General features: G+C 41.8%; 1 protein-coding gene across 8 annotated transcripts in view; it reads right to left on the reverse strand.

Annotated features, from left to right (window-relative positions):
- GLT1D1 (glycosyltransferase 1 domain containing 1) overlaps positions 1-20,257 on the reverse strand; it is an 86,953-nt gene that overhangs the window by 46,655 nt on the left and 20,041 nt on the right. For all 8 annotated transcript variants that reach the window (XR_012019089.1, XM_072802145.1, XM_072802140.1 and 5 more), the window contains exons 3-4: positions 10,486-10,591; positions 5,946-5,997 (exon numbers count right to left, since the gene is read on the reverse strand). Coding sequence is in view for 7 of the 8 variants with exons in the window: in XM_072802145.1 (XP_072658246.1) it covers positions 5,946-5,997; positions 10,486-10,591 (158 nt within the window). In the remaining variant the exon portion in view is untranslated. The remainder of the gene's footprint in view (positions 1-5,945; positions 5,998-10,485; positions 10,592-20,257) is intronic.

Here is a 20,257-nt window from a genome sequence, read left to right on the forward strand (position 1 = left end):
TTTCTGTAGGCTTGTGGGGATTTGAACTCAATGGAGACATATTAAACCCAAAATCATTGATTCTATGGAGAGAAAAGCCTTCCGTTAAGATATAGACCTAATTTGCTTTACTTTTTTTGTTTTTGTTTTTGTTTTTTTTTTTTTGGTGAAACAGTCACATTTTCTGGTGAAATCTGGTGAATTCAGAGAAAGCAGCCTTAACTTTTAACACAAATTTGCAGGCTGAATGTCTGTTACATATCGTAATAAGAAACCAACACCTTGCGTAGACTAGCTTTATGTTTCCATAAGGCATACATCAAAGTTAGAAGTGGGTAGTGAATCAAATTCCTAAGAAAGCCAAATTGAGGTTATAATTCCACAAACCAACAGAGCATTGTTTTCCCAAAACACGATCAGTGTTGAACCTGTGTGACAAATATTAATGATGCAGCATGCAGACCTGGTAAAGAGCCCCCTGGGACTGTGACCTTCACAAAGTGGGTTTGGTGTCACGTTAAGGTTGATATAAACAACACTAAAAAGAGTAACAGACAAGCCCAAACAAAGGCATTTCAAATTAAAAGAGATAAAATAAAGCTAGCTTTATTGAAATCCAATCAAACTAATTTGTTTAGTTAGCCAGAGACAGATAGAGGATCATAAATAGCTTCCAAAGTAGAGCCCTGGCTTTCTCAGAGGACTCGGGGCTGACAAAGATGTCTCCCACTGCCAGATGCTTTGTGCACACATATCTAAGCAACCCTGAAGAGGTCATCTCCCACTTGTATGTACAGAACTGGGGTCACCAATGCAGCAGTCATCAGCCACACGAGACCATGGAACCCTTGAACCAGGACTGGTCTGAACAGACATGTGCTCTAAGTGCAAAAGGTATGCTTGTATTTTGAAGACTTTGTGCAAAAAAAAAAATATGAACTATCTCATTAGTCATTTTTATAGTGATTACATGTTGAAATAATAAGATTTGGGATATAGATAGTGTGCAGTAAAGAACTTGGTCTTTGTGCGAGACCTCCAGGAAATAACTTATCTGAGACCTGACAGAGTGTCTTTTTTTAGGGTGAGGCCAGTCACAACCATTGGTCTTTGGGTTGGAGCCAATTGGCCATACCACAAACACCACCCACATGATTTAGGGTAGGAGCTTGGAGTCAAGTGGCATCTGTCCACGTAGACGCTGGCTTCAACCATGTGGACAGTAAACCAATCATTCGAGCCTAGAATGAAGAGCTCCAATAAAAACATTGGACGTTCAACTTGGGTAAGCTTCTCTGGTTGGCAATCCTCCCCACACATTGTCTCAGATCAATAACCAGAGCGTAGAAGGCTTGACTCCACAGGGAAGAGGATAAGGGTGTCTTTGCCCTACACAGCTCTTCATGGGGTGGGTTTTAGTCCAATAAAGTCTATTATTTCCCTAGAATAAACTGTAGCTATGAGCAGAGCAATCGTCAGTGAGTTCTATGCAGTAAGAAGCAAATGCTGCAGATCTTTCTAATCTGGGACTATGGAAATCTGATTCTGGTTGATAATAATAGGTGGAATGAATTAAACGACAACCTGAGTCAGGTCTGCTCACTAAAATAAAGAACACAAAATTAAAAACAAAAGCTGACAATTCGATAATAAAGAGGCAAACTTAATTACTCAAAAACAACACTGTGCAGAATACAAGTAAAAACCATCTTTCTACAAAAATCCATCTAAAATAATTATATAAATACGGCTGAGTAATGAAGCCTTACATTATTTATATGTACTTTTTATTTGTAAAAACTAATCAGATAAAGGTATTGAACAGAACTTTATTGAAAAGTCATCCACCAAAAAAAGTACAGAAAACTGTACTAAAAAAAACAAAACAAAACAAAACAAAAAAAAAAAACGGGCTCATATTCGAATTTAATAACTAACCCCCACCACTGTAAACTCTAAAACCAGAAACACCCTTTCTTATTATTAGCTTTTATTATAGTGCATCTTACATCATCATTTAAGATGGAACTTTTGTTGCCTGTTCAATTTTTTAAAAATGCTTTGTTAGATACTTGGAAGAGCATCTTTCTGAAAACAAAGAGCAGGGACCCAGGATCACCCAGTCCTGGTGGCAAATCACCTTTATCTGAGAACCAGTGTCAGCAGATGCTGGACTTGGCTCCAAGGCGGGAGCTGGCCCATCCACGGGCGTGTCCCTGGGGCATTATCCCCTCTACTGTCCTGGCTGCCCAAACTCTGCCTGCCATGTGCGTTCGGGCCAGTCCCCTTCTCACTGCATATCAAAGTTAAACTACCATAAGAACTGTTCCGGGTCAGCTGTCCCTTTGCCACCAGGGACTCAGGGCTCTGTATCCCCAAGTGCGCCCTCTCCTGAGCACAGACTCACAATGCAGCTCCATTCCGAGCCTGGTGCCTGAGTCTAACACTATCGCTAATTCAGTGAGTCTGGGACTCAGAAATGCCACTCCTCTCCTCCAAATTCTTTCACTTGAGTTCTTCCGAAATGTAATGATAAAAATCTTAAATCATGCTACTGTTTGAGTCCCACTTTATTTCTTCCTTACGTGCTATGGTATTCCCACACAAAAATATATCCAGAACCTGGTACTTAATGTTAAAAAAAATCTTTATCAAAGTGCATTTACAAAGAAGGTGGAATCGTATATTTGCAGGTGAAATGGCATGATGGCTGTAACTTTTAAAAAAATATTTTTTAAAAAACTTTAAAAAAATATATGTGTATGTGTATGCATGTGTGAATGTGTGTGCAAATGTATGCACATGTGAATGTGAGTGGGTGCAAGGGTACACATGTGTGCAGTGTATGTGTGTGTGCATGTGTGCACGTGTATGTATGTGTGTGCATGCATGTGCATATGTGTCCAAGTGTAGAGAATGGCAGTAGATTAAGTAAGAATTGAAGAATGTAAGCAGGTGGTGAGTACAGTGCACCCTTTTATTCTTGCTACTTTTCCTTATGTGTGGAAATTTCTGTAGTAAGAAGTTCTAAGGAAGCATCTGTCCCTGGTAAACTCAATTCAACAAATATCTATTGAACATGAGGATGTGTGTTACCCCCTGGAGATGCACTAGCAAGCCCTACTTTGTGCCCATCCTCACGGAGCTCACAACCCTGTAGGGTTAAGGAAAGGACAGGCTCTGAGTGTATCCCTCCCTGAGTCTGTCTGTGCCCCTGCAAACCCACCTTGAAGACCCTCTGACCCTGAGGCAGACTGTACCCCCACACCTTGACTTGCTTGGGCCATCAGGATGGGAGCAAACATTACTCAAGCAGAAGTTCCAAGAAGCCTTTCACCCTGGTGCCTGCCCTCTCCTGCTGCACAGCCTCACAAGGGATGGTGGTCCAGGAGACAGAGGCCTCAGCTGTCCTCACTGTCCTTGGCAAACGTCCCAGCCACGTCAGCCAGGAGGGTCCCCCAGACCACCCAGTCTGGCTGAGCTGACCCAAGCAGCACAAGGAATAAACAGTGTTTTATTTAAGGTGTTGTATTTGGTGTGGTTTGTCATGTAACAAAAAACAACATATACAGTAAGTGAACACATCTATACTGATTTGGGAGGGCCCCAGGGTCAATGGATGAAGGTGACATTTAAGATGGAGATGCTGGGGGAAGGGTTGCAAATTCATGGACAAGGAACATCTGCTTTGACAGGTAAAAGCTTCCTTTCGTGTCTGGCTTAGAACAGTTGGCTTCTGTACCTGCTACTCCATGAGATCTGTTCTGACTGAGGGATGTAAAGAGAGCCCAGCACTTGCTGATAGGTGGCCAGGAAGGGGTGAGCCTTTTCAGATCATCGTAGCTGTTATTCTAGGGGACTTACATAAAAACTCAACAAATGGGAATGTCCCAAGGTAAGATGCAATAGGGAACCTGAATTCCTATGATGCTCCGCTCCATCCAAGTCCACCCATCTCCCCCTCACTTTGGAGGGATCTGTGACTATGTCACACTGTGTATGATCATTGGAGAAATACGGGTTCACCGGGAGATGCAGGTCTTCCAGACACTGAGGCATTGTCATTATACGACATCCAAACAAAAATCCCGCTTCAGTGTACAACCACGGACCTCACCAGAGAAGCCTTTACGTCTGGGGAGGTTGTCAACCACATGGTGTGGTGGCTTTCCAAAATTCTGATTTTTCTCAACGATTCAAACATTCTTGTTGGCAACAAAGACCGCCAGTTGTTTTGCTTAACGAGATTGGCTCGATCCACTCATTTTTAAGAAAACATCTGACAAATGCCCAAATCCGAATAACCCGTTTGTCTACCAATCATTCTTTTGGATACAAAATTTTATTAAGAAGTATCTGGTTCAATTTGTAACCCAATCACACAAGAGCCTTTTCTCCAGGTAAATGCCATACTTCATTCAGGATGCGGCAGATAGGTTTATGCATACATCCTGTGTCACCACACGAACATTTAAAAACACATGTATTCAAAGGTTAATGTTAATGTTAATGATAAAATCAAAAGTTTTTATGGCTTCATCAAGGAGATCTTAAAGTGATTTTTCTTTTAAACTCCAAGGGGTGGTGTGGATAATCAATGACTGGCTCACATTGGCGCCACTGCCTTCATTAGGATGAAGGGGTCAGCGGTTTCACTCATTTCCTAAAGGTGAGAAAGGCAAACAATGTCTCACTGTCATGATGAAAATAGGCTTGACTTTGTGGAGGCCCAGAAGGAGTCCAGGGATCCCCACGTTGACACGTTGACACTACTGGTTCAGACGATCACCTTTTAAGAAGGCAGTCAAACTAGTCAACATAAAACCAGCAGCTGGGAAGCTTGTCCTTTTTCATTATGAGATTTACAGTTTGTTAAACTGCCCTGAAAAAGTGCAACCTCCAGTTCCTGCCTGGGAAGTGTGTGATGTGAAGAAGAGGGTAGGCACACTGTGGCTGTAGAGATGAGCGTCCACACACGCACAGTGTTCAGAGCCTTGGTAAGGGACCACTGGTCCCACAAAACACTGCATGTACCCTCACCCCAACACGCAGTCTCCAAGTGCCCCAAATTGAAATTCTATAAAGAAAGTGCATAGCCTGCAAAATACCCCTGCCAGGAATAATGCCGACAAATGATGGGGCATAAGCAGTGGGCACAGCAGATGAGCTGGCATGGCACAGGGACCAACAGTGCTGGCGACCAAGGCTCCTTGCAGGTTCCCTTCCCCTCCCCCCCAAGAGCAAAGTCTCATGCTCAGGGGTCCCTGAGGCAAATGGGCCTCTGGGTTGGCTGCTTTGGTTTTGCAGGTGCCAGCTGTGCTGCGCCTTTCCCTAACTCCCCACTGAGAACAGCTCTTCCCACCAGCTCTTCCCACCAGCCCCCGAGTCATCATGAATTTAAAAAGTCAATAAGGGAATTAGCCTAGAGAGCTACAAAGTCCTCTCCTCTTCAAAGCTCTTCAGATAAACAGTCCAACCTTAGAAACTACATATACCACCTCAAAGATTGCGGCTCTCCATGCACATGGGGTGGCTGCAACCTTTATAGCACAGCCTCTAAATCACTTATTCTGAGCTCATGAAAAAGAAAACAGAAAGAATACTACAAGATTTGGCTATTGGGCTGTTCTTGCCATTTGGCAAAAATATATTTAAAAAATCAGTTAAGTCTTAAAAGTATCTACACGAATAAAAGAAACATCAATATATGGGATCTGTAATACACTCTTGTGGCCATAATGGGCAGGGTCGATAGAAACACTAGCAGGTCCCATCAAGGGTCCCTGCTGCCCTTAAACCCCATGGCCTCCAACCCTCTAACTCAGCAGCCCCTAACCCCACAACCCCCCGATCCCACAGCCCTCCAATCCCATAGCCCCCCAACCCTGAAGCCCCCGACCCCACAGCCCTCCCATCCCACATTCTCCCCAGCTCAGCCAGCACAACACCACACAACAAACACATACCCACTGCATTTGCGCCATCTCCTTCATTGATTCTGTGAAAGCGACAGCGAATCTGGTAAAAAAAAAAAAAAAAAAAAAAAAGGAGGGGGGGAATTAGCGCAGAATCCAATTAACATAACTAGGGACCAGCTCCGTGGAACAAATCATGAGAGACAAGGTGAGAAGCTGAATTCCAAGTGTCATCAATCTTTATCGTGCGCGGTCAGTGGTTTTCAGCTCCAATCTCCACTCACATCAAAACAAGTTGTGTATGCAAGAAATTAACAAATGAAGCTCAACATTTCAACTTTTTGTTGTTACTGTTCCTTCCATGTAAGGTCAGAGAAGCAGGGGAAAGGTCAGAAGGCCAGATGCAGAAGAGAAGCAAAGGATTTAGTTAATCCACTCAGAACATCCCAGGACAAGCTGTCCAGTCCATTAGCTTCAGCGAGGAAAGCCTATGCTAAAGTAGTCAAAATGTACCAAATGCACATGGATAAGGGATGTTAACCTCTACATTTATCAAACAATGGCTGTTTCTAGAATTAGAGCTGGGTACACATGGGATGAACCAGGGACATCTCATGGAGGTCAGACAGTCAGAAATTGCTCAAAACCGGTGAGGGATAGGAGGCGCAGAGGGCATCACACCTTCCACTGGGGCCATCTTCCCCACCCAGGCCCTGCATGCAGCTGGCATGAGCATGGGCTGACCCAGCAATGATGGGTGTGCCGGCACCCCTCATACAACACTCCACGTGCCCCTGGACATGGACAGGGGTATGGGCCAAGTGTGTTCTGAGAGCATCCACCACATTCTGAGACCTATATTGCCACGCAAGGACAGTGCAGGAACCTTCCTTCATGGGAGACTGTGAAAACAGGACACTGCAGAGCCAAACAAGAAGCACAACATGGGTAAGCTGTCACCAGGTTCCTGGTCCCTAGCAAGTATTTCCTGTTACTGTTTTCTACTAAGATTAACACCATCACCATGACCCCTGCATGGTGCCCCATGAACATACCATGGAACAGCTTTAAACCTATAGGAAAAAGAAGAAAAGAGAAGACCCCAAAAACAGAGAAAAGTTGAAGAGCAGGGAATGAGGTCAATGACCGAAGGACCAGGCCTTTCCTGCCATCACAGAGTTTCTAGACAAATGCGCAGTGCAGCCTCAGGATGGCCCCTGTAAGATTAATCCACCCCTGTGGCAAACTTGGCCACCTTCTCTTGAATGGGGAGGCCTGCTTGCTGTCACATACCTGCCCCTCGCTGGAGTCACACCTGGCACCCCAGAGATGGGCAAGAGTATGCAGACTGAATAAATGACCAAGTGCACGGGTGGAAGTCCTGCCTTACATTCCCACAGGAAGCAGGTCAGGGGAAGGAAGAAGGGAGAGCAGGTGTGGGGGGCTGACTGCAGAAGCGGGAGGATGGGCACGCTCACCCAGCAGCTGGTGACTGTCCCCACCCTGTAGCCCTTTCTGCTGGCATGCCCCATTTGTCTCAGACCCAGACATCAGGGGATCAACAGCACGGCTGACCACAGATGGGAGCAAGGAGAGCCTTGGAAAGGTTTCCATCAGAAAGAGCGATGTGTAAACATTTTGGGATCCAGTGGCAGGTCTGCATGAACTCCATCATGTCCTTTTATTGTGGAGCGGCAGATAACACCTTCCTTCTCGGGGCCTCACTACAGAGACCCTGGCCCTGGGTTTGCACCACCTTCCTAACAGATAACCCTCAAGAGAGTTTCTGACCCAGTGACCCTAAGAAAATAAAGAAATTGAAAATAACCCATTTCTTAGGAAAAGTGTAAAACTACCACTTTTACACCATGAGGGAATATTGCCATTTCAAAACATACTCACTTTGATGTGTGGTTTTGTTTGTCAAAAACATCTTTAGCAATATCATAGCTCAAAAACCCCATGAAATGATACTGAACCATTTTGGCCTACCATTTCACATGATCTAACCCATCATGTGCTCTGTATTTCCTAACTGTGAAACTATTTCTTAGGCAATTTATTTCATATAAACTCTTTTGCTCATTTGCTGGGCAATATTAATTTTTTCTAAGATGCACCTGGATGATTCTTCACAGAACAATTTCTACAAGTTTCAAACTCCTTACTTAATTTGGCATTTATAATTACCAAATACTTATATTATAAAACAAGCCAGAAAGCTGATGCTGAAGTAATTTCAAAACTGTACCATACAGGGGGGGAAATGTTTTAACTATAAAACAAGCTAAAAAATATACCTTATAAGAAAAATATAACTATTTAAAAGTATTTGATTAAAAATGAAACTCATTATAAAGCAATACAAGTCCAATACTTTATTTTACAGAAAACTATGCCATATGCTCTCCGGCAAGAAATTTATGATTCATCCAACTTCCCTGACCACTGACTCAATCAATACCCCTTCCAAATGAAAATCAATGTGTTTTAATAACAATGCAATGAATAATGCTAACGATAATACCATAAGATGAATTCATTCAATATTGTTTCTACCTAGCAGAATTATTTCCCCTCTGTAAGACAGTGTAAACCACATGAATCAAAAGGTAATAAATTTTTAGAGCATAAGAACAACAATATCGAGAAAACCTATAATAACTGATCACCTTTCAAGATCAACCTCAAACTCTGGGTACCTTTATTTACTGTAATTCTCTCTCCATCTGACTCACATGCTCACACAGGCACACATGGCTATTTGGCTCTATTTCGATAAGGCTGTACTGCCACATTCATGTCCAGGAAGTTATCAGGACGAAGCGGGTCCTAAAATGTAATGATACCTCATGGTAACCCTAGTTTCCAAGAGCAAGACTACTTCTCACCTTATAAAAATGGAGGGGGGTTGCCTTAACGCTTCATGGCAGAACAGGGAGTCCTGTCCTTTGTAAGAGATCAGGAATGCTCCAGTGACATAAAGAGGCAAAGAGTTCTGAATTCCCTTACCACAGCTTCTCAGCCGTGAGACGGTTAGAGATGAGCCACAGGCATTTCATGGTCAGTCATTTATTGGGGGCATGAAAGCAACATAAATGTCCAGCAAGAGACAAATGGACCAAGAAAATGTAGTAAGCACATACAGTGGAGTATTACTCAACCTTGAAAAAAAGAGGAAATCCTGTCATTTGCAACAACATGGATGAACCTGGAGGACATGATGCTCAGTGAAGTGAGCCAGACACAAGAGGACAAATATTGCATGATCCCACTGATGTGAGTATCTAAAGTACTAGAACCCCCAGAAGGAGAAAGCAGGGCGGTGGTTGCTGGGGCCCGAGGGAGAGGGAACAGGAAGGTATTTATCCAAGAGCACAAGGTTTCACTTGCATGAGGTGAGTAGGTCCTGGAGATCTCCTGGAGCCTACAGTTAAGGATGCTGTCATGTAAGCTTACAAATTTGCAAGGAGGGTAGATTCTATGCTAAGTGCTCTTTGCATGATAATAAAGAGGGGTGGGAAGAAACTTCTGGAAGTGATAGATGAGTTTATGGCACAGATCATGATGATAGTTTTACTGATGAAGACTTATGGGGCTGTATATATCAATTATATACAGCTTTTTGCACATCAATCATGCCTAAATAAAGTGTTTTTTAAAAAGAATTAATAAAGCAGTTTGTCCACATTAAAAACATAATGATTGCCTGCTTTATTTTGTTTTTGTTTGTTTTACAATGATTCAAAGATTTACAAGAATTGAAAGGGAGCATTTGTGACTATTTAGGTTTTGTTTTGATTTCTTTAGCCTTTTCAAACAATGTTTATATGGACATAGAGGATTTCTATACTGTTACTATTTGTGTTAAACATTATCATTATATTTCTGATACAGAGGAATGGGGGTGATTTTTTTTTCCCCACCAGTCCTTCTGGTTCACTCCACAATGCTGTACCAATAGGATTCTCTAAGCATGTCTGGACAAAGAAAATGTTGGGGAGTGCATCTCTGGATTCTTGCGTGGAGGCAACAACTCCCACTCCGGGGGCTAGGAACGTATTGGCCTCAAGCTGCAGCATCCAGCAGGTGCTGCTGATGTGCAGTGTCCAGGCTCCGGGATGTGCAGCACAGCCCCCTACAACAGATAACCGTCCTACCCCAAATGCCCACAGTAAGCCGGTTGAGAAATCCCGCTGGTGACACCCTCACAGATGGTTTTCTGTAGCTCAGAAATCTATGGAGCTCAGAGATATGCCAAAAACATGCAAAGTAGAACCTGACTCATGCACGCACAGAGCTGGAGTCTGTGTGTGGTGTTCTCTTGGAGGACAACAATGCTGTGCCTTTTACCCTGTAGGACCTTTCAAGAAGGCTGGCCCAATGTTAACGTCCTCAAAAAGTCATTCACATGCAATGACTTGTTTACAATGACTCTTCATGGCAAAATTCATAGGTGCCAAATGAAAAAAAGAGATTAGCTTTATTATGGTAAGATGTAAACTTCCCAAACTACTGCTTTCTTTAAGATTTAGGTTTCAACGAACTCTGCCCCAGTGTTTACCTCCTGTGAAGTTCTCAGAGGCATTACCTGGCTTCCTCGAGGACTTTCCCCATCACTTGGTTTTTTTCTCTCTGGTTAATGTCTTCATTTAAATCAGTTCCACCAAAGATGATTCCAAAAGGAATTCCATGACCTGCAAAATATGAAAGTTAATGAAGCAGAGCATGGTTTTGGAAACAGACCTCATCAGCCCATCCCAAAGCAGCATGAAACCTGTGTTCCCAGAACTCGGGGACCATGTTTTGATGTTTGTTTCATTTTATCCAGCTCACCTGAGGAGCAGAATAGGACTCACTATTATAAACATGACATGGGGATTAATCATATCAGACCGCAGGTGCCAGGACCATTTTAAATCAATTAGCTTTAAATTTTAACAAATGAAGAATCGTGCTGGCCACCATCTATCAAAGCTGAGCTTCTTGCTCTCGGGAAACGGGCTGATCTGGAACCACTGGCATTTTGACAGAGTAAGAGCAGCTCAAATGCAGCCCGGCTGGGGCTCCCCACAGCAGGTGTCATGCTCTCCAGGAACTGGGGTGATGTCGGGCGCCCTGCCCACTGTGACTTCGGGGTGAATGCAGCACAGCTATGGCAGGAAGCAAAAGTATCCAAGACACTGCACGTGTCAAGTGTGGAAGGATTCACCAGGGATCAAGTTTGTTCTGGGGGAAGCTCTTTGTGTTGCTGACAGGCTTAGTTGAGAGACATTTGCTGAGCAAGGGCGAGCGAGGCAACAGACATGCACAGACCAAGCTGAATGATGTGCTCATCAGAAGCAACCCTCCAGACGGACTTCCAAAAATCAACCAAAAATTTGAAGAGATGCTGGCCAGCAAACCACCAAACTGACCAGACTAACTAGAGTGTCCATACAGTGATTTCTGGAACACACCATCCCTTTTGAGATTTCAGAATGTCAGTCAAAGGGTACTCGACTACTCCTTTTATTTGCCTTAGAATTATTCCTGTCCATGCAAAGGAGCAGATGTCTTCTCTCTGGGAAGGTGACTCTTCCCCTGGAATCTGCTAAGAATTCAGCCTCTAGATACTAAGCCCAACAGAAGCATACTCAGAGACAGCGAGGCTGCTAGTAAGAGCAAAAGATGAGAAACAATTCAGATATATAAGTGGAGACCAGCCTTTAAAAAAAGAAAGCAGACAGGGTTGTGTGTGTGTGTACACTGACATAAAAAGACTGAAAAAAATCTATTATCACTATTATTAGGAGAAAAATCAAGCACATGTTGGTTAATACAGTATACAAGTATTATATAAAAATGATAAACATATATACATTTCTATACACACATATTTATATTTATGTTTATGTTTATAAGTTCTGTGAAAGAATACACAGAAAACTGGGTTGTTGTTGTCTCCCAACAAGGGACCTACAAGCCCACAGATCTGGGATGCAAGGGAAACCTACTTTACATTCTAACATTTTATGTTGTTGGCACTTCTTGCTATTGGCACTATGACCTTTTCCCAAACCACAGACAGACAGGGAAAGCACACTCCGTAGAAATGATTCACCTTTTGCGATGGGTGCAGACTTGTGGGGATGCTGAGCGTGAACGGTTTTAGCACGTGGGATGGACACGAATCTCTGGGGCTGAGGGAGGTGTGAGGTGGGAAGAATAATGACCCCAAAGATGTCCGTTGTTAATTCCTGGATCCTATGAATGTTTCAGGGGAGAGGCAAATTAAGCTATTTAGAATTGAGGCTGCCAGTTGGCTAACCATAAAACGGGACAGATGATTGTGGATTTCCCAGGGAGGCCACTGTAATCATGGGGTCCTTAAAGGTGGAAGAGGCAGGCAAAGGAGGAGCTCCCATCACTGCCGTGTGAGGAGGGGCTGGACCATGCATCTCTGGCTCTGAGGGTGGATGGGGCCATGAGTCAGGGAGTGTGGGTGGAAAATAAGGAAACAGATTTGCCACAAAAGCCTCCAAAAAGAAACACAGTCCCACCAACGTTTTGATTCTAGCCCCAAGAGACCCATTTCAGCTTTCTGACCTCGGGAGCTACAGGATTAACAAGTGTGTGTCGTTTCACACCACAGGGTTTGTGGTAAACCATGACAGCAGCCCTAGGAAACTAGTACAATGTACCTCCCTAATAAAAACTGCCAGTTTAGGAAAATCTGGGTAAGAAAAATCACAGAAAAAGTCTTTTTTCAGTGAAATCTCCAAAGACAGAGAAATAGAGACCAGAAAAATACACACCGGGTATCGTAGAAGCTGCTCAAAAGTTATGAGAATATTCAATAATTAAAATGATCAGCCCTGCCAGCTAATTAAGCCAACTGGCAACTGCTCAAATATATCAGATCAAATTTAGTAAGAAAAACATAAGACTTTGACACCAGATCATCCTGGGTCCGAATCCTGGTTCCCCATTTGGAAAATGGTGACTTTGAGCGAGTCACTCAGTTTCTCTGAATTTCCGCCATCTCATCCATGAAATGGAGGTCATGATAATTAGCTGACTCGCTCCTGGGATTAAATGACTCACTACATACATATGACATACAGGAACAGGATGGAATCTGCTTGTGATGCTAGTATAACTGTGCTTTACGATGAACGAGTTTTTAAATATATAAATCCAGAAGCTCTCTGAATTAAATTAGCATTTGGAAGAATGGAATGTGAGATATTTCATTTACTTTCCTATTTTTTTCAATACTCATTCTATTGTTGAGAAAACAGAGCTTCAAATAAGTAGCATGTTAGTCTTTTTTTTTTTTTAAGATTTTATTTATTCATGATAGTCACACAGAGAGAGAGAGACAGAGAGGCAGAGACACAGGCAGAGGGAGAAGCAGGCTCCATGCAGGGAGCCCGACATGGGATTCGATCCCGGGTCTCCAGGATCGTGCCCTGGGCCAAAGGCAGGCGCCAAACCGCTGCGCCACCCAGGGATCCCAGTAGCATGTTAGTCTTAATGGCAATGCATCCATAATTATGAGTGGGAAATTCTGGAAGTCCTCTGAGATAGCATGATGCATATAAACTGTCTGCAAACTCTTACTGACCCTTCAAAACCTCATTCAGGCATGCCCTCCTCACTGAAGTCTTTCTCAGATCCTTCAGAAGTAAACCCCCCACTTTGATGCCCTGCCATGTATCATAAGGCTTTAGGATTGATTTGCAGACTGGAAAATCCGCGAGAACTGGCACCGTGGCTTATTAATTTTGTATCCCTTGCTCCTAATAAAATGCCTGCTACACATTAAATCTCTAAACAGCATTTGTGGAAATGAAATGAGCCTGAAAAGTGCTATACAAACTATTTTCCAAGTGCATTTACTCAGAGCCACCCAAGTGACTGGTCCTATTTCATAAATCAGCTCCTCTGCTTTAAATGTGTCATTCTCAGGAGTCTGCCAAGAAAAAGCATCAGTTTCCTGAACCTGGCTCCTTAATCAGCCACCTGATGCCATCTGCTTCCTCACCAGGTTCAAGCCTGAAGCAGATTCTCAAAAAGAAGCAGAGAAAGAGCTTCATCAAAATGTTTCTCATCCAGTTTTCTGCCAATGTAAGGTCACCAGGCAATTTTTCTTTGTGTGCTACATGGGGCCTGTGAAGGAGAGCCCAGGGAGCGTTCTGCACAAGAGCAGTGTTCTATTATATTTCAGGCAAGGATAGCTATGAAGTTCTCTTCCTGCACACTTGAAAGGCTGGTAGGTATACACAGTGAACCTCTGTCACAGACATGTCCAAGAGGGAAGAACAAATGCAACACATTACTTTGACGTTAGTATAGTAATTGGTCTATGACTTAAATAAAGCATTAAGATTCATGTTTTTTTTAAACCATGTATACCTGTAATATAGCTATAATAAATATTAATATTGTTAATGTGCTATTTCTCATCACTTGAAGTCTTCTTAGCAATTTATTTACCTAATTATTTGCTCAGTAAATACTGGTTTTAAAAAGAAAAGCAAATTTCCATTTGTCCATGCCATTATGGTTTTATTTAGATATATTTACTATGCACAGACATGTTAAGGTGGCTGATTATTCATTGGCAAGATGTATCTGCAGTAAAAATGCACAGGTATGTCCTGTGAGATGGCTGTGTTTCTCTTAGAAAATCCTAAAGTGAACGGGTTACCAGGGCTTCTGCAGATGCTCGCCCATCACAACATTGCTTACAGTCAAGGGGGAAGATGGAAATAGGATATGACCGCTCATAATCATGCTGTGGAAGACCATTCAATGACGAGAAAATGTTCCTAACATGTCAGTAGGTAAGACAGATTGCTGAGCTGTGAGATGATCATGATTTTAAAAATACACATAGAAATTGCAGAGAGAGACAGACCAGAATGTGAGACACAGTGTCATCTCTGTGCTTATAGCACCTACCACAGCACTTAGCCCAGGTAGCAGCAGTTAATAGTTGGTTAAAAGAAGTTGCAATTTTATATTGCAAGAGTGGATCTCCTTTTGTAAATTTAAATTTGAATAAAAATACAAAATGAATAAAAGCAAACATGCACAGGAAACATTGGTCACATCTGGGTAGTGAAAGTCAAAGTGCTGTATTTCCATCTTTGTATTTTTAAGAAGTTTCCAAATCATGTGCTTAGGTAATCTTTTAAAAAATCATAAGTGCTATGTTTTAAAATACAGTTTAATTGAGGGGTGCCTGGGTAGCATAATTGGTAAAGCGTCTGACTCTTGATTTCTTTTTTTTTTAATTTTTATTTATTTATGATAGTCACACAGAGAGAGAGAGAGACAGAGACACAGGCAGAGGGAGAAGCAGGCTCCAGGCACCAGGAGCCCGATGTGGGATTCGATCCCTGGTCTCCAGGATCGTGCCCTGGGCCAAAGACAGGCGCCAAACCGCTGTGCCACCCAGGGATCCCTGACTCTTGATTTCAACTCAGGTTGTAATCTCACAGTCTTGAGATGGAGTCCCACATTGGGTTCCCTGCTCAGCAGAGAGTCTGCTTGCCACTTTCATGTTTTTTTGTAAAGGAAGAGATACATGCAAATATGTGTACACGTTTATCCAGCAGCCAGCCTCCAAGATGGCGAGCTCCCGGAGGACACGACCAGCGAGGTTCCATCTCATGCCTGAGAGGGCTGATCTGTGTGATCCAGATGCTCTGGAACTCATGCTGTATGGCTTCAAAGGATGGGTCATAATAGACCAGTCAGCTTCCAATTTCTATCCTAGATGGGCCTTTCTTGGAGAAGCCAGCTGCCACATCACAAGGATGCTGCTGCCAACAGCTACCTTACAAGTGGCCCTTGTGGGACCAGTCAGGCCTCCAGAAGACCCAGCCCCAGCAGGAACACACAGTACGTGGTCTTGACTGCCACCTCACCAGAGACCCTGAGACAGAATCCCAGCATAGCTGTTTCTAAATTCCAGACCCACATAAACTATTCCATATATATATACACATATATATTTTTACATTGTTTTTATATAGTACAACACCCAGTGCTCATCCCATCAAGTGCCCTCCTCAGTGCCCGTCACCCAGTCACCCCAACCCCCCACTCGCCTCCCCTTCCACAACCCTTTGTTTGTTTCCCAGAGTTGGGAGTCTCTCATAGTTTGTCTCCCTCTATGATTTTTCTCACTAAGTTTCCCTCCTTTCCCCTATAATCCCTTTCACTATTTCTTATATTTCCATATGAATGATGCCATATAATGTTTGTTATTCTCCAATTGACTTACTTCACTCAGCATAATACCCTCCAGTTCCAACCATGTCAAAGCAAATGGTGGGTATTTGTCGTTTCTAATGGCTGAGTAATATTCCAGTGTATATATAGACCACATCTTCTTTATCCATTCATCTGTCAAAGGATATCATGGCTCTTTCCACAGTGTAGTTATTGTGGACACTGCTCCTATGAACATTGGGGTGTAGGTGTCCCGGCATTTCACTACATCTGTATCTTTGGGGGTAAATATCCAGCAGTGCAATTGTTGGGTCATCAGGTAGCTCTATTCTTAAATCCTTAAAGAAGCTCCACATGGTTTTTCAGAGTGGTTGTACCAGCTTACATTCCCACCAACAGTGCAAGAGGGTTCCCCTTTCTCCACATCCTCTCCAACATTTGTTGTTTCCTGTCTTGTTAATTTTTACCATTCTCACTGGTGTGAGGTGGTATCTCATTGTGGTTTTGATTTGTATTTCCCTGATGGCAAGTGATGCGAGGCATTTTCTCATGTGCTTGTTGGCCACATGTACGTCTTCTTTGGTGAAATTTCTTTTCATGTCTTCTGCCCATTTCATAATTGGATTGTTTGTTTCTTAGGTGTTTAGTAAGTTCTTTATAGATCTTGGATACTAAATCTTTATCTGATATGTCATTTGCAAATATCTTCTCCCATTCTGTAGGTTGTCTTTTAGTTTTGTTGACTGTTTTTTTTACTGTGCAGAAGCTTTTTATCTTGATTAAATCCCAATAGTTCATTTTTGCTTTTGTTTCTTTTGCCTTCGTGGATGTATCTTGCAATAAGTTGCTGTGGCCAAGTTCAAAAAGGGTGTTGCCTGTGTTCTCCTCTAGGATTTTGATGGATTCTTGTCTCACATTTAGATCTTTCAAACATTTTGAGTTTATCTCTGTGTCTGGTTTAAGAGAGTGGTCTAGTTTCATTCTTCTGCATGTGGATGTCCAATTTTCCCAGCACCATTTATTGAAGAGACTGTCTTTCTTCCAGTGGATAGTCTTTCCTCCTTTGTCGAATATTAGTTGACCATAGAGTTGAGGGCTCATTTCTGGGTTCTCTATTCTGTTGCATTGATCTATGTGTCTGTTTTTGTGCCACTACCACACTGTCTTGATGATCATAGCTTTGTAGTACAGCTTGAAATCTGGCATTGTGATGCCCTTGGCTCTGGTTTTCTTTTTCAATATTCCTCTGGCTATACAAGGTCTTTTCTGATTCCATACAAATCTTAAGATTCTTTGTTCCAAGTCTCTGAAGAGAGTTCACGGTATTTTGATAGGGATTGCATTAAATGTGTAAATTGCCCTGGGTAGCATTGACATTTTCACAATATTAATTCTTCCAATCCATGAGCATGGAATATTTTCCCATCTCTTTGTGCCCTCCTCCATTTCTTTCAGAAGTGCTCTGTAGTTTTTAGGGAATAGATCCTTTATCTCCTTGGTTAAGTTTATTCCTAGGTATCTTATGCTTTTGGGTGCAATTATAAATGGGATTTATTCCTTAATTTCTTTTTTTTCAGTATCATTGTAAATGTATAGAAATGCCACTGATTTCTGGGCATTGATTTTGTATCCTGCCACATTGCCGAATTGCCATATGAGTTCTAGCAATCTTGGGGTGGAATCTTTTGGGCTTTCTATATAGAGTATCATATCATCTGTGAAGAAGGAGAGTTTGACTTCTCCTTTGCCAATTTGAGTCTTTTATTACTTTCTTGTTGTCTGATTGCTGAGGCTACGACTTGTAGCCTCACCATGTTGAACAACAGTGGTGAGAGTGGACATCCCTGTCATGTTCCTGATCTTAGGGAAAGGCACTCAGTTTTTCCCCATTGAGAATGATATTTGCTGTGGGATTTTCATAAATGGCTTTTAAGATATTGAGGAATGTTCCCTCTATCCCTACACTTTGAAGAGTTTTAACCAGAAAGGATGCTGTATTTTGTCAAATGCTTTCTCTGCATCTACTGAGAGGATCATATAGTTGTTTTTTCTCTTGTTGATGTGATCTATCACATTGATTGTTTTATGACTGTTGAACCAACCTTGCATCCCAGGGATAAATCCCACTTGGTCATGGTGAATAATCCTCTTAATGTACACTTGGATCCAATTGGCTAGTATCTTGGTGATAATTTTTGCATCCATATTCATTGGTCTATAATTCTAATTTGGGGTGGGGTCTTTGGTTTGGAACCAACTAATGCTGGCCTCATAAAGGAGTTTGGAAGTATTCTTTCCCTTTCCATCCTTTGGAACAGCTTTAGTAGAATAGGTATTGTTTCTTCTTTAAACATTTGATAGAATTCTCCTGGGAAGCCATCTGGCCCTGGACTTTTGTGTCTTGGGAGGTTTTTGATGGCTGCTTCAATTTCCTCCCTGGTTATTGGTCTATTCAGGTTTTCTATTTATTCCTGTTCCAGTTTTGGTAATTTGTGGTTTTCCAGAAATGCATCCATTTCTTCTAGATTGCCTAATTTGTTGGTATATAGCTGCTCATAATACATTTTTTAAATCTTTTGTATTTCCTTGGTATTGGTTGTGATCTCTCCTCTTTCATTCATGATTTTATTAATTTGAGTCTTTTTTCTTTTTAATAAGGCTGGCTATTGGTTTATCTATCTTATTAATTCTTTCAAAGAACTGATTTTGTTAATCTGTTCTACAGTTCTTCTGGTTTCTATTTCATTGAGTTCTGCTTGGATCTTTATTATCTCTCTTCTGCTTGGTGTAGGCTTTACTTGATGTTCTTTCTCCGAGTCCTTTAGATGCGAGGTTAGCTTGTGTATTTGAGTTTTTTTCCAATTTTTTGAGGGAGGTTTCTATGTATTTCCCTCTTAAGACCGCTTTTGCTGTATCCCAAAGATTTTGAACAGTTGTATCTTCATTTTCATTAGTTTCAATGAATCTTTTTAATTCTTCTCTAATTTCTTGGTTGACCAATTCGTCTTTTAGCAGGATGCTCTTTAACCTCCGTGTATTTGAGTTTCTTCAAAATTTATTCTTGTGATTGAGTTCTAGTTTCAAAGCACTGTGGTCTGAAAATATGTAGGGGACAATCCCAGTCTTTTGGTATCGGTTGAGACCTGATTTTTTGACCCAACATATTATCTATTCTGGAGAACGTTCCATGTACACATGAGAAGAATGTGTATTCAGTTGCATTCAGATGGAAAGTTCTGATATATATATATATATATATATATATATATATATAATCTTTGTAATCCATCTAATCCAGTGTATCACTGAAGGCCCTTGTTTCTTTGGTGATGCTCTTCCTAGATCCATCATTTGCTGAAACTGCCATATTGAAATCTCCTACTATTAGTGTATTATTATCTAAGTATCTCTTGACTTTGGTTATTAAATGTACTATTATCTGAGCAGCCCTGGTGGCTCGGTGATTTAGTGCCACCTTCAGCCTGGGGTGTGATCCTGGAGACCCAGGATCAAGTCCCACATCGGGCTCCCTGCATGGAGCCTGCTTCTCCCTCTGCCTGTGTCTCTGCCTCTCTCTCTCTCTCTCTCATGAATAAATAAATAAAATCTTAAAATAAAAATAAATGTATTATTATCTAAGTATCTTTTTACTTTGGTTATTAATTGATTTACTTGGCAGCTCCCACATTAGGGGCATAAATATTCATGATTCTTCTTTGTATTTCCTTGGTATTGGTTGTGATCTCTTCTTTTTCATTCGTGATTTTATTAATTTGAGTCTTTTCTCTTTTTAATAAAGCTGGCTAATGGTTTATCTATCTTATTAATTCTTTCAAAGAACCAACACCTGGTTTTGTTGATCTGTTCTACAGTTCTTCTAGTCTCTGTTTCATTGAGTTCTGCTCAAATATTTATTAACTCTCTTCTTCTGCTTGGTGTAGGTTTTATTTGCTGTTCTTTCTCCAAGTCCTTTAGATGCGAGGTTAGCTTGTGTATTTGAGTTTTTTCCAATTTTTTGAGGTATGCTTATATTGCGATGTATTTCCCTCTCAGGACTGCTTTTGCTGTATTCCAAAGATTTTGAATGGTTGTATCTTCATTCTCATTAGTTTCCATGAATCTTTTTAATTCTTCTC

The sequence above is a fragment of the Canis lupus genome, chromosome 27 (assembly GCF_048164855.1).
Source record: "Canis lupus baileyi chromosome 27, mCanLup2.hap1, whole genome shotgun sequence".
Lineage (NCBI taxonomy): Eukaryota > Metazoa > Chordata > Mammalia > Carnivora > Canidae > Canis > Canis lupus.